Source organism: Aythya fuligula, chromosome 3 (assembly GCF_009819795.1).
Source record: "Aythya fuligula isolate bAytFul2 chromosome 3, bAytFul2.pri, whole genome shotgun sequence".
Classification (NCBI taxonomy): domain Eukaryota; kingdom Metazoa; phylum Chordata; class Aves; order Anseriformes; family Anatidae; genus Aythya; species Aythya fuligula.
In genome coordinates this window covers 34,314,645-34,329,010 of record NC_045561.1, presented here as the reverse complement: position 1 = coordinate 34,329,010, position 14,366 = coordinate 34,314,645, and the positions used below count along the sequence as shown (strand labels likewise).

General features: G+C 38.7%; 1 protein-coding gene across 1 annotated transcript; it reads left to right on the top strand.

The window, feature by feature from the left end:
* Positions 1-4,057: 4,057 nt before the first annotated feature.
* On the top strand, positions 4,058-13,367 carry LOC116487752 (potassium channel subfamily K member 16-like). The gene is made up of 5 exons (XM_032184903.1): positions 4,058-4,270; positions 8,290-8,404; positions 8,943-9,109; positions 11,593-11,758; positions 13,144-13,367. Exons 1-5 carry the CDS (start codon positions 4,058-4,060, stop codon positions 13,365-13,367), a joined length of 885 nt encoding a protein of 294 aa, XP_032040794.1.
* The last annotated feature ends 999 nt before the right edge of the window (positions 13,368-14,366 follow it).

Below are 14,366 nucleotides of genomic sequence, written 5' to 3'. Positions count from 1 at the left end.
TGAAAATGCTCCACGTTTTCACCTATGTGAATGTAAATCAGTAAGTCAAAATTGCTGGCTTAAATTTGGAGTGGGAACAAAATCAGAAGCAGAAACTTGCCAGATGGCAGTGACATGCCTGAAGAAATGCACTAAATTACTGCTATTTATATTGAACATGGTTCTAAATAACTTCCTTAACACTTGTCATAAATCATTCAAGGAGCAAGGCTAATTCAAAACAATTCAGTATTTCCATGTATGAGTTGTTCAAGCTGTAATGCATAATCTGAAGAAGAATGGGTCCCTGGATCTTTGCATCCAGTTTGTCATCTAGTTCTGTTCAGAGAAGCTTCTTCCAGGAAAACTAGTCCTAAAGTCATCCTTCATCAGATTTTTGATAATAACAGAATCAACCAAGGTATCTTTCAAACACTGAATTGATTATTTTAGAAAAGCTTATTTGTATCTATGTAAATTATTCTCCTATTGATCACAACGGCATTTTTTTCTGGATTTTGAAACATAGAGTGAGGAAACTATGTCTTTTATTTTAGGCCTAATTTTATTTATTATCTGTACGTGTTTAAGAATTGTTAGGGACTGTAACAACAATAGGTCAAGTAATCAGAGAACTCTGAATCCTTTGATTTGCTCCATGTGATATATATAAGGTCATTCATGACCTTGACTGTAGACCAGGGCGTCATTTTGGTACCTGTCCTTTCCAGAGGGCTCGGATTTTCTCTGGGGAAAGTCAGATCCTACAGAGACAGTCATCTATTACAATAGCATTGAGGGAGGAAGATAAGAAAACTGAAGGACTAATCAAGGAGGTCACATTCAGATCTGGATTCAAAATACTTTTTGTGAGAATTCATTCCGTAGCTTTGAGACTAAATGCACTCTTGTGCTTAGCATCGGCAGGGAGCGCTGGAACAGTAGGACCTTTGAGTAACAGTCAACTTCCAAGTTTAGCTACAGTCAAGAACATTTTTTTTTCTGTCATGATTTTTTTTTCTAAAGTTTGCGGACTTAGTTTTTACTTATTTTTAATCAGAAGACTATTATAGAACCATAAGAGAAATTAGATTAGGTACAGTGCTTTTCCATCCCATCATCAATAGGGATCTGCTAATACTATTACTTTGTTATAGTGTTTATTAGTCTTTCTACCTGGAAGCCAAATTTCATTTCCAATGTGGTAAGGCATGCTGAGCTCTCTCTTCTGGATTTAGAACTCACTCAGAAACTGAGTTTTCTCTTTAATTCCAATTTTATATATTTGAGTTTCTTTTTACCTGCAACAAGACATAACTTCTGGGCTATTGCACAGAATCTCGTTTTATTCCAATGTGGTAAGCTAAAATTAGGAAGAAAGAAAAAAAAAAAAATTTTTTGCAGACAGAATATTGATGATTTCCATAACTTGAAATCTACAGGTACATATTTCTTTAGCTTTTCAGTAGGAATAAATATGGCAACATCAGTGCCTTACAGAGTGTTACTTTTCACATTTTCAGAACATGCTATTCTATTCTTTTTACCTCTTTGGAACCGTGCAAGTTTGTGAAAATACTTTCTTAAACATGTGCTCATGATTTTGTGCTTGCACTTATCTGTATGGTCATTCAGCTATGAAGTTGTTCATCCCTAACTGTATATTTACTCTTCAGTTTCTAGTGCACATGTAATTGATTTTTTATTTTTATTTTTTGCTTCTGTCTGCAGAAGCAGAGCTTTCTACATCATCTCCAGGACACATCTTATCACATATTCCATGTGTCTTTCAAGTTCTCTCCAGCTGTTTATTTCCCATTAATTGATTCTTATTTTTTTAAGTGCTTTTCAAATAGTCATGGTAAAGATGAGAACACCCCCTCTGAAAGCTTATTAGAAATCATTTCATTTGTCCAACACTGCTAATGTTGAGATACTTCAAGTAGGAATATCTAAACTTCTGTAATTAGCAGTAAGCAAAATTTGAAAATTTTAGTGACTTAATTTCCAAAGCTTTCAGAAAATTAAGATCATAAAACTAAGTCTAGGTAGACTTTTTTATTAAGGCATAATAATTTAGACTTCTAAGTGTGGCAGCTAGAATGCTTTATTGGACTGAACTGAATAGAGCAGAAGGGGACATAAAAAAGGTTCAGTGCTTTATTTGATCATTAATAACTGAATAGTTTAATACCTTTAATTGCGAAATCTACTTCAACTGTGGGAATCTGTCTCAGCCCAGCTACATGCATATGTTTGCATCCATTCCAGAAAACCAGTAGGCTAGCATTCTCTTGGACTGGCAGAAGTAGGTCTTTCAAACTGTAACACAACAAACATCTGGATCTCTCACCAGAGACAGCCCTGCTAGTCTTATAGGCAGTTGTGCAACATCCCAGGCTCATTTACCCATAATATTTCACAAGGCATGGAACAACAAGCTGTACCTTTTAATTATGGAAGACAGTATCTAGTTATTGCTAGATACTCCAGATGTAAAATTGCCAGTTGTCCTCAGCACAGGCTATGAGAAGGTCTTCCATCAGTGATAAGTAAATTGGATATCTCAGTTGCATCAGAGCAGTTTGGTTCATAATGTTGTGCTTGGCAATATCGATGCAACTGTAACTTCTAGCTACCGTGTGTCAGTTCAGCTGAAAAATCCATGCTAGAACACCAAAGCTCTGCGTCCTTGCATTTTGCACATCTCTATTGATTGTTTTCTGCCCCCAGTCACAGCAACAGAGTGGTCCCAAAGTCCAAGATGTTCTTCTTGGAATTTTCCACAATACTCTTTGCTTCCCACAGTGCCAAGAGGTCTTCTGTTGCCAATCAGTCATCCTCTTCTGGGTGGGGGCTGGCTGCAGGCTAGGAGCACAGTTCAAGTGGAAAGAGCAGGGATTTCCCTGATACAGATATGAAGGAAAATTTTTCATTGTTTTTCTCTGAGCACTACTTCTTGTTTGAAGGTAGGTGGAGAACAATTCTGAATACTAAGCAAAGGGGATATCTGTACCCAGAAGATTTTAATGGGAAAGAGTTGAACAAAATTGCAGCCCTAGCCACATGGCCTTCTAGCTCTGTGTGAGAGTTTTTTTTCAGAAGCAGTCAGGCATGGATGACTCTAGCCATAAGGGTCTTCCTACAGAAAAATATGCAAGTCCTGCTCATTTTCAGTGTGTGATGATCATCGATGCTCCCAGGAGTGAGTCTCTGATACTTTTTTAGCTAACGATTAACCTGAAGCTCTCCTTCTCCCCTATGCATTTGGACATAAAAGGACAATACAGAGACTGAAAGCAGCAGGCATGAGTGATTCCTTCTCTAACTGTGTGGACTAAGGGATGTTGAAGTGTGGAATCATCTGACAAAGAGTCCAGGACCAGCAGGCAAGGCAGTGAGGGGCCAATCTTTTTCTGATTAAGAAAGAAAGAGAAGTTCTGTCTTGGGACCAGGCTGAATTCAGGATGTTTGTGAGCTTCATCACGCTGCTTTCACTGGTACCAGCAATGTCTGTATGGTACAGACGGCAGCTATTGACTTTTCCATTTATTCAGCTCCATAGTCTTCTTAGTTCTGGGGAGTCTGTTGTAATTAGAGAGTTTATAGTGTTTTCTTGTACAGATGTCTAGCCTTTAGAGTAAGGCTTTACTTGTGAAGATTTTCAGAGTCTACTCGTAGGACATTCATATGACCCTGGGTAAGTCATTAAGCTAGTTCTATTTCATCTTCCCAGCCTGCAAAACAGTACCTATCTCAGAGGGTTTGGGTCAGGCTTGATTAATTTCATTGAGATCTTTGGATAAAAATTGTTTTTGTAAGAGGAGAACACTATGATTCACATTCTTACTAAGCTATAAATGCTCTCCTTTTGTTCTGGATAGAGAAAGGATGTGGAGGGATAAAATTTACCTGTTAGTCTCATTTTGTATAGGCATGATACCCATGTTTTCTGTTAGAAAAATCTCTAGCACAGTTGCTGGGAACACCAGTGTGTGATTTAAGGGTGCCTGGGGTAGTGCAGATCTCGGAACAGTAACCTAGTGAGTAAGGAGCAGGGACTCACAGAAGCAGAAGTATGCCCTTCCTCACAGTACCCAACTGGCAGATCAGCTGGACTCCACTGCTGGTACTGGGGTATCTCTTTTATCTCCTCCTCGGTGCTATGGTGTTCCAGCTGCTGGAGAAGCAGGCAGAGACTCACTCTCGGGACCAGTTCCAGTTGGAGAAGCTCAAGTTCCTGCAGAACTACACATGCTTGGATAGGCAAGCCCTGGAGCAGTTCGTACAGGTAAGAGGAACAGACTCCCATGATTTGGGCTCAAGCATTATTTTTGTTAGAAGCAATTATACTGTTTTGGCCAAACATGATCTGCTAAACACGACATTGGAAGACTAACTGTACAAGAGAAAGGCAATGGTTTCTCAAGCCCCTTCCCATACCACTTTATTTTTATCCATTCTTGAACATCCAAAAGATGCAAAACCACTAATGAACCTTTATGTTACCTTATAGTACCTTCAGCTTCATGGTTTGTAGCTCCCACAGGAATTACTGCATGGAAATTATGCATGGGGACAAAAACCTTACAAGAAGTAGGTTGCCCTGCCAAGGTACTTCAGCCCAAACCTGCACAGATTCTGCCCTTCTTTTCTACCAGAAATCATCTATTGCACTTGAAAGGCAGTCCTGCACTTCCAGGCCTCTAAACAAAAGATGAGCTCAGCCATCATAATCTGTGTCATTTATAATTTATAATAAGTGCTAAAGAGCTCTTATTCAATATGAGTTGTCTATTAATGACATCTTCAATTACATTTTAATCTATTACTCAAAACAGGTTGGAGATTAATTACAAGCCCTCACATGGTATTACTTATGGACAAATCCTGTCATTCTAGTATTGTAAGAACTGGGCAAAAATCCTTGAATTATTACTTTATTCATGCTCAAAATTTCTCCAGACACAGACCTGGGTGCCTAAATGGTTTGAACTCTTTCTCTCAGGTCATTAAAGCTGACAGAAACACTGAACAGGATGCAAGACTGCACTTTGAATCAGAGGATTTCCACCAACGCACATGCTTCAGATCAACATTAAAACCTATATTCTATAAATGGGTGTAAGCACACAGTGAAGTTCAGATCAAAAAGGGAACAGAAGGTGCCTGAACTCTGTCTACAAGGACAATGCTTTGATGATGACTAATACTTTGACATGTTTCTTGTGGAACATTTGGCTTTGTCCAGGAAATGAGTGGAGTTTTCAAGAGTTTACATACCTAAAAAGTCTGCTTTTTTTTCAGCTCAGCTACACCAGTTAGTGCTATTACCTGCCTTTCCCTTTGTCCTGTGGTAATGACAGTAGAAAAGACCCTGAATCTCATTCTAAACCAAACTGGGATAATTTATAGGGTTAAAAGGTTTAGTTAAATCTCTAGTACCCTACAAACCTTAGATGGGGTTCATAGATGCCCAGATCCTCCTCTCTGGCTCCCGTGGATCTTCCTTAGACTGCTGGGTCTCAGACAATCACATTTTGCTGCCTCTCAGCTGAGTTAGATACAATTTCACACATCAGCTGTTCCAAACAAAACCGGTTGAGGGCACCAAATTATCAGCTACAATGCACCAAGCTTCAGAGTACTCAATAGTCTTCTGCCTATAAATGACTCATATGTCATTTATAACCCCTGTTAAGAAATTAGTCCAGCTCTTACAAATAGTAGGGAATAAAATTCTTTTCAAATGAAATTTCTTACTCTAAAACTAGTGCAGGGAAGCCATTGTCTCACTGTACATTTTATCTATATGATTAAGGAGGCCAGTTCATAATGTCAGAAATTCCAGCCTAAAAAGTGACAGTATTCATATTGTGGTTAGAGACAGCCACTAGATTCAGTCCAGTCTGCTGACAAATTTGTACTTCCTTATTTCCAGGTTTTTTAAACCTAAATCCTGGAATCTGAGAATCAACCCAAGTTTTCTATTTCCATATCCATTACCACTAGTAATAGATTTACCACTTATAATTCATTAACTTTTTAGTCAATTTTGCATGAAGCAAATTCTTGCCATTCCATGTGCATAAACTACATTGGCTTTGCTAGGCTAAAACTGTCTAGTTGAGGGGTGACCCTGAGCTGGAGCTCCAAAGCTGAACAACCTGGAACTTCGGGAGAGTGCAAATAGAAGCACTGCAATCTAGTATGTCTCTGGTAATCATACTTTGGTCAGGAAATTATGCCATGCTTACAGCATAACCAAAAAGCAGATCCACTGAGTGAGGAGGTACCTCTTTTAAGTCCTTGTTTTGATTATGACAGTACTTTTCCAACCCTAAAGCATCTGGTATAAATATTGGCCAAGAGGGCTAACTCCTGGTCTATGACCGCAAGTGGCTCCAGTGTGCACTGGGAGGGGGACAGGTGCTGAAGTGGCAGCTCTTACTCTCTCTGCATTCTAGCTCTATGCAGGTTTCATCTTGTTACTGTGAATTCTAGCACATTGCTTTTACTTACTGGCTAATTCTGCTCCCAAAAGCAACAGCTAATGCTCATCAACCATTGAGCAGTTTCTCTGTTCTCACTGCAGCCCTAACCGGTACCTGAGTTGTAGACAAAAAGGAGCTAGGAGCCATTACAACTGCCCCACACCAATGTGCTTGTTTAGGAATGGTCCACCCTGGCACCAGTCTGCCCTCTTTTTCTTGGAGTTGTGCTTAAAAGCAACTGTCATACTAAGAAGTCTGGCCTTGTCAAACTGTGTCTGGAGTGTTCAACATTTAATACTGCCTCACAGTTTTATGATGGCTTTTGTGATGTGGATGAAGCTCCTCTGAACACATGCACATTGAAATAGATATAACAGAGGTGCTCCTTACAGGAATGAATTGACCTGTGATCACTTTAGACGTTTCAAATGACTCACACTTCAGGAGTTTCTGTGTGTTCCTTCTAAGTATCAAATAAGATGGTAAAATCTAGATGATTTAATGTGTCAAATTCTTCACATTCTGAAACCAGGCCTTTAATGGAACAGTTCTTTGTCATATTGAAAATAAATTCTCCTGGTTCTTCAATCATGAGATCACATATGACGATGCCTAGCTGGCCTATCTGATGGACTTGAACAATACTGTGGGATTTGTTAATGAAGAATAACATTGGCTATTAAACTTAGGATGCCTAATCCACCAGCACAGATAATAGAAGCTAATATTGCCAAACCAATGCAAAATCAGTTACCTTGTCATAGATATGTTCATCAGATAAGCAATCTTTCTGTCAGTAGTCAATATTTGAATCAAGAAAGAACATCTTCTTTGGTCTAATGCTCATGGAACCATCTAAGGCTGGAGCTGCTGTTGAATTCTGTTCATGTCCTGCTTCATAAAACAGTCCATGGAAGCAAGAGAGTGAATTCACAAGTCTTTCAGGCATTTGGCAAAATGATGAAGTCTGTGAGCTGGACTTCAAAATTGGTATGTAACAAACAAGGAGATTCTTGAAACTCCAGCCCCTAAACAGAAGGCTCCTGTTTCATACAGAGTATTCTCAGGGAGAACAAAGGAACACCTTCTTCACTAAGGCACCTAGTAAGATACTTGATAGACACATAGGAGCTGGATCTTTTTTGGCACATAGTAGTTTTATTATCTGGTAAGAGCTATCTGAAATGGCAAAGAGTATTTCATTAGCTAATCTTCAAATCAGGAGAAGCCTGGTATCGACTGAAAATTGGCTGGGAAGCCATAGTCAAAAAAGTAATTCACCCTCACTAGTACTTACCTGCTGGAAACAGAAATGAGCATGCTTCCCATGCCCTTTCCCTCAAGTACAAGCGTTAATTTACATGTGCCAAAATTTAAAATTGGAATGCAATGACTATGCTACGAAGGAAAGAAGAGAAACTGTATATTTTATGGCATAACTTCACTTAAATCCCAGTTTGATTACTCTGGGGACACCCTCCATTCCCCTCCCCTCAGCCTTCAAGTAGTTGTGGAACCAATCCTACTTCAATGGCCAGATCTCCAGTGATAAGAGAAGAGTTCAAGTTCCTGGCCAGATCCCTTTCAGTGTTTTACTCTGTCAGCATAAGACCTCTCTCAGGTCATTTTAGTCAATTATCTGCACCATTTATTGCTCTGTTTGCTCAAGACGGAAAGCAGCATTTGCTTCTCTGTTGTTGTTTTGTTTGTTTGCTTGTTTGTTTTTGTTTTGTTTTGTTTTTTGTTTTCCTGACTTTTTTCCTGATCTGTTCTAATGTGTTGCTCATCTTTGCTCCTTCAACCTCTTTTGCCTTAGGTCCTCATGGAAGCATGGGAAAAAGGGGTCACCCCAGAAGGAAACTCTACAAATCCCAGTAACTGGGACTTCAGCAACTCCTTCTTTTTTGCAGGAACTGTTGTCACCACTATAGGTGAGGAACACTTTTTCTCTTGTAAGTTGGGGGTTCCTCCAGCTGTTCTGTAAAACCCCCAGAAAAATAAAATTGGTGGACAGAATACACCTATAAGACAAACTTGATTACTGTGGATTATATTTTCTTACCAGTTTTAAATTATACCTGTTATGCTTGTTTATCCAACATATTACACCTGTAAAAACAGCCAAGTACCTCTTTGGTACAGGCAATATGATATTGTACATGCAGAACACCTCCTGAGTGCTTTAAAGCACTCAGTTGCACTTACTACAAAATCAGAGACTTAAAGAAAGTCGCTGTAGTTGCTAAGAGTAGTATTTTCCTTGTTAAACGTTCTGTTAGTAGTAATGAATGCACAGGGGTCTATCATAAGCTATGGCAATTTGTAGGCAGATTTCATTGTGGAAAATCACAGGCCTCCATGTCCCTGAAGCTTAATAGAAGCAAGCTTCCAAGCCTAGGAAATTGCCATGATGGCCTGCAGCCTTTCTGTGAAGTCTTCTGATATAGCTGTTTTCTTTTTTTGTTCCAGGTTATGGTAACCGGTCCCCCAGCACTGTGGCTGGACAAGTCTTCTGTGTGTTTTATGCCTTATTTGGGGTTCCGCTCAACCTGGCCTTCCTTAATCAGTTGGGGAAAGGCCTCAATGCTCATCTGATGATGCTGGAAAGATGGGTACAAAAGCCAGGCCGTGCCCAGGTACAGCATGAATCAATCTATCTTTTTTTTCCACTGTTTCAAAACTAATAAAAACTGTTTTCTTAGATAGTAGTAAGGCTGCTAGACTGGGTTTCCTGGAGAGTGCTTACATCTTTTTGAACTGCAGCAATTACACTGCCCTCTATATCAGAAAATTGATATACTATATTTATATATGATAGCTTTAAAGTAATTTGCTTTTGCCTGAGAGACTCCAGATTTGCCTTTTTAGACCCTGATTCAGCAAAACTGTTAAGCAAGCGTGGCCTCAATTTTGAGCCGGGTCTTTAATTTGTGGTGACTTTAGCAGAAAACATCCACATACATGCATTGCTGAATCAAGCTGTTATTATCTAGCCTATGCTGGTATCTATCTCAGAATCTAGGCCTGCATTGTGCAAAGACAAACTATTTTTATTAGCCTGCTAATCTGGCTGAATTACCTTCCCTGATTGTGCCAGTAATTTAGCACTTCCTTCCTTTTTTTTTTTTTTTTTTTTTTTTGAAATGTAAATAAATCGTCCTTCTCTTTAGCTATAGTTTATTGGTGAGTCACTGAACTAGTGCAGATGTATTGGAATAAGGGAAACACTGATAACATAAAATATGTGAAGATCAGTTGTAACAAAGTTAATGCAAGTTTCTGAGTAAAAGTTCAATGTATTGACCCCTTTAGATACCAAAAAGGGAGACTAGACATGTTAGATATGTTGAAACATTTCAGAGTTTCTACCTACACTGGGAAAGATTTTCTGGTGAAGTTATATAGGTATCATCAAATGCGAAGTTAATTTATATCAGCAGAAGTTCCTTAGCTAACTAACGTATGCCTGTTCCTCAGATACATGTAGCTCTTCCACCAGAAGAACTTTTGGGCTACTATAGCTCTATTAGCTACATCTTTCCTGAAATTTTTAATGGCAATTGGGGGATGTGATTTTTTTTTATTTTTTTATTTTTTCACCTACACCTGAATCATCACTTCATTTTTGGCAGAACTCCTATGCTTTAAAGCTTTTTTTTAAAGATAAAACTTTGGACCTTTATCTGCTTCTTCACTACGAAAAGCCTCTCACAAGAAATTCTTTCATCTCCTTTTAACCACAGTTTAATTGTGCCTTGGGAAATTAATTAAAATCAATTCTTCCTCATTCCTGACTTACTTCCTCTACCTTATATGTTGGTACCAGAAAGCTCTTGAAAGCCAGGGTAAAAAGTAATATTGTGAATTTCAGTATAGAGTTTTATATGATCTTTATTATCTAGTTAAATGCTATCACACTTCTGGAATGAACTAAATGAGAACAGAAATCAACTATAACATGTCGATAAGTAATTCTCAAAATGCTTCATAAATGAGGTCAGGATTATTATACAGCTGGAGAGACATGGTACATAATGCAGAAGTGATTTGTCAAAGTCACCCAGTAGCCTCATGCCAAGTTTCCCTAGTTTCAGCTCAGCAAACTGTCTTATACGTGGGATAATACAAAATGAGGTAAAAAATAAATAAGTAAATAAAAGGATACCTGGATCTTCCGTTTTATAAACAAAGTGGTTTCGCTTTTCATCATGTCACAATAGACACATGCATAGAAAACCCTGCTCTTGTTTTCAATGCCCTTGAGGGCATTTTTAAACAATTGCAATGAGTTTGCATCAGACTATACAGCACTAGTCAAAAGTTCACCAGAGCCATGACTGTGTTCCCTGGCAACCCATGAGTTTCTGATCCTCAATCCTTAGATCAAACCATTGGGCCATTCCCCTGTCGCAACCCATCCGCAGACCTTTCTGCATATCTATCTGGTGCAGCCACATATGCTGTAACTTAGCTGGCCTTCACATTTCCCAAAAGGCAGTTTGTAATGAGAGACACAGATCTACCCTGTGCTGACAGAAAACAGTTCTGCTCTGAATGCTTCTAAGTTTAAAATAAAAGCAGGCAAACTGACTTCACTCAAATTTCATCCAAACATATTTTTGGCTGAGCTCTTGCAAGCCACTTTATAAATCTTTGGAAGCAGTCACAGTAAAGAGAATCCTAATTTGTTCTTGCCAATCTTTGTATCACGAGTTATGCAATACTTGGTGCTTTTCCTAAAAGACTGGATCCAAGTGATTACAAGAGCATCTCCATTTGAATGGAAATGAAAAGTGAGCATTTCATTCCTATGGTTGCTATAGTAATTCTGAAAATATAACTTGAGCGTACTTAAAAACTCATTGCAAAAGGCTTTAAAAAATCTTTTTTTTTTTTTTTTTCCTAATTCTGAGACTGTTTTGGATTTGTGGTTAGGTACAATATCTATGTGCAGGATAAACAGCAGGGTCAGCCTGCAGTACACAGAAGCATTGCTTTATCCTTCCCTGTTTGGACATTGCTCCCAGCAGGAGCAGGTTTGTGATTAAGAGCAAAACAGCAATTTCCTCTAGACAGATGCTCAGTGTTATTTAGCTGCCATCTTCCCTTTATCTTTCAGGTAGTTCAAACACTGGCAGTGGCTGTCTTCCTGACTACAGGGACCTTGCTATTTCTGGTGTTCCCACCACTGGTTTTCAGTTACGTAGAAGGCTGGAGCTATGGAGAAGGCTTTTACTTCACCTTCATCACCCTAAGCACCATTGGATTTGGGGACTACGTAGTAGGTAATAATAAGGATGAACATGGGTAAATGTTACCTATCTGCCTGTATTCTCACCTCACTGGGAGGTTCTTTGCTGAGATTTGGTACTGTAGTATAAGCCTAAGTACAGAGAGCATAGATTCCACTATAAATATGGTATGAGAAAGAGAGCTGATTATAATGAGATGATTTATGACATGGGAATTTTTCTCTTGGCAGCTAAGCTGAGAGTCACTAAACTTATTTCATGTATGCCACTGAACAACAAATTTAACAGTGACTATGTTGAGGCTGGTATGAATGTGAACCACAAGTGACAGGTGGAATATAAATGAAATCTCATTGTCAATATTAAGCCTTTGAGCCATGCTCTCCTAATAGTGATTTGTTTCAGCAAGTGCCTACCATTCCCAGTACAAAATCTTGTCAGATATAAAATGCTGAGTACTTACAGTATGGATAATATTGCTAACAACCACAGGGACAGCTATGGAAAACAAAAACAAACAAACAAACAAAACAAAACAACAAAAAAAAACACTTGTCAGGGTATGTAGTCTGAAGCACAGAAATAGAAACATGTGAGGGGCTACCTTTCCATCTTCTTATTTGAATAAATGCTCTTAACACAGTACATATAGTATGCTTATTTAAAAACAAAATAACAACAAACAAACAAAAAGGATAAGTTACTTCATAAGGGGTAGTTCTCTTACCCTAGAAGTCATAACTATGTCCTGAAAGGAGAGAAAAACCCATCCCACCCTGACCATGGACACTATGGAACTTCACAATGACCTGTATGACAGAGACAAAATGAATGGCTGAAGTGTTGTTGTGCATCTGTATCAGCTGCACCAACTGCTCATTTTGTGGAAATACCAAATTAGGGGTTAAGATTTTCATAAACATTTACTTAAAATGGCTGCATTTCCCATATAATATTCTCCAAGTGATTTTGAGCCCTGGTTACCTGGTCACACTACAAAAAGAAATCACTATATCACTGAGGTTGTAAACCATACCTTCTGAAATCAGATGAGATCCCCTGCGTGTCCCTTGAGTAAAATTTGGCTAATATGGATTCAACAGTGTGACTCCAAGACAGTGTTTGTATTTTGTAAGCAGCTGGGAACACTCGTTTTTTTTCAGACCTAATAACTGTAGATGTGGCTATTTTTATTATATCGCCTCAATTTCAGAGATTTGGTGACAACTGTTCAAAGCTGAACCTGAAATTTGAAAAAAAAAATAAAAATAAAATAATAATAATTGATAAAAAAATGTGCATAGATCACATGAACTTGGTAAACATACACATCTGTGGGGGAAAGGAGGGGAGGTTATGACTATATATGTTGTCCAAAGCAGTCAAAATTAATACGTGAAGTTTCCTGGATTTTTCAGGCACAAACCCCAACAAGCACTATATCCCACTATACAGGAGCCTAACTGCAATTTGGATTGTTTTTGGCTTGGCCTGGCTGGCCCTGGTCTTCAACGTGGGAGCTGACTTGATGGAAAAATTCCTTCAGCTGAAGTGGCACAAGCCGGACTTAAGCTTGGCAGAAGGAGACACAACCAAACTGGAAGATGAACCTGAGCAGCCTAGAATCCACATACCTACCTGAAAAAGGTACACAGAGAGAAGTCTTGAAAGAGCACCTTGCATCAGGGCATAAGCCAATTAAAACCTCGAGAGAAGTAGCACACAATAAAACTGTTCCAGGATTCATTTTGCACTTCTCACTCAACAATGGCACCTTCTACTGCAGTAAGCAATTCCTATCCTTTCTTTTTTCTATCAGAATTCAGTTCTCTTGGCCATTTGTATTCAAGAAATCCAGGGTGACTGCCTCCCACCTCCAATAAGAAGTGCTGTCATCAAGAAACGCCAGTGGAAAAAATAGGTACAGAAATCCTTCTTCATTTCCAAGCAGAAAGTAAACAAAGCCCCAGAGAAATATCAACAGCAATGGCCACCTACTTAATGGCATCCATCCAATTAAGATTTATTTGATATCATCTGAAATTAGCAGCTTTTGTATAAAATGATAACATTTCTTTAGTTCCGGGGCTAAAATGTTTCTCTCAAATTTTATGTCTATCCAGCACTGTCTGGACTGTTACTATTCTGTTTATAGAGAACTGACAGATCAGAGCAGTCATTATCAAGTTCATTTCATAGCCACCCAAAACCAGCACTTTAAATCTCAATGCAAGCAGATTTCCTTATTTCCTGTCAGATTACAAATATTACTAGAGTCTGTAATTTGCTTTGGGCCAGTTTATTGAAAAACTACCACACCGTACAGGACTGATGCTATCCATTTACCTCTAAACAAGGCTGATAGGCTCTCGTGTTAAATCTTATCCTCAGTTATGCATTGTGCTGTAGCAGTGGAACAGGGAGTTTGATTTTATTGCAGTTATTGCAAGACAAAAGTAGCAGCAGCTGCCTCCAAAGAGGCAGAAAAGCCAAAGGAGGTCATCCAAACACCTTATAGCAGGCTTGTCACTGAGGCAGAAAGCTATAGTCACACTTCGTGTTTAAGTAAACCATAGAAACTTGATTAAACACTTATTCATTCACCCAGAGTACCATACTAGATTGTTTATAACCATCACTA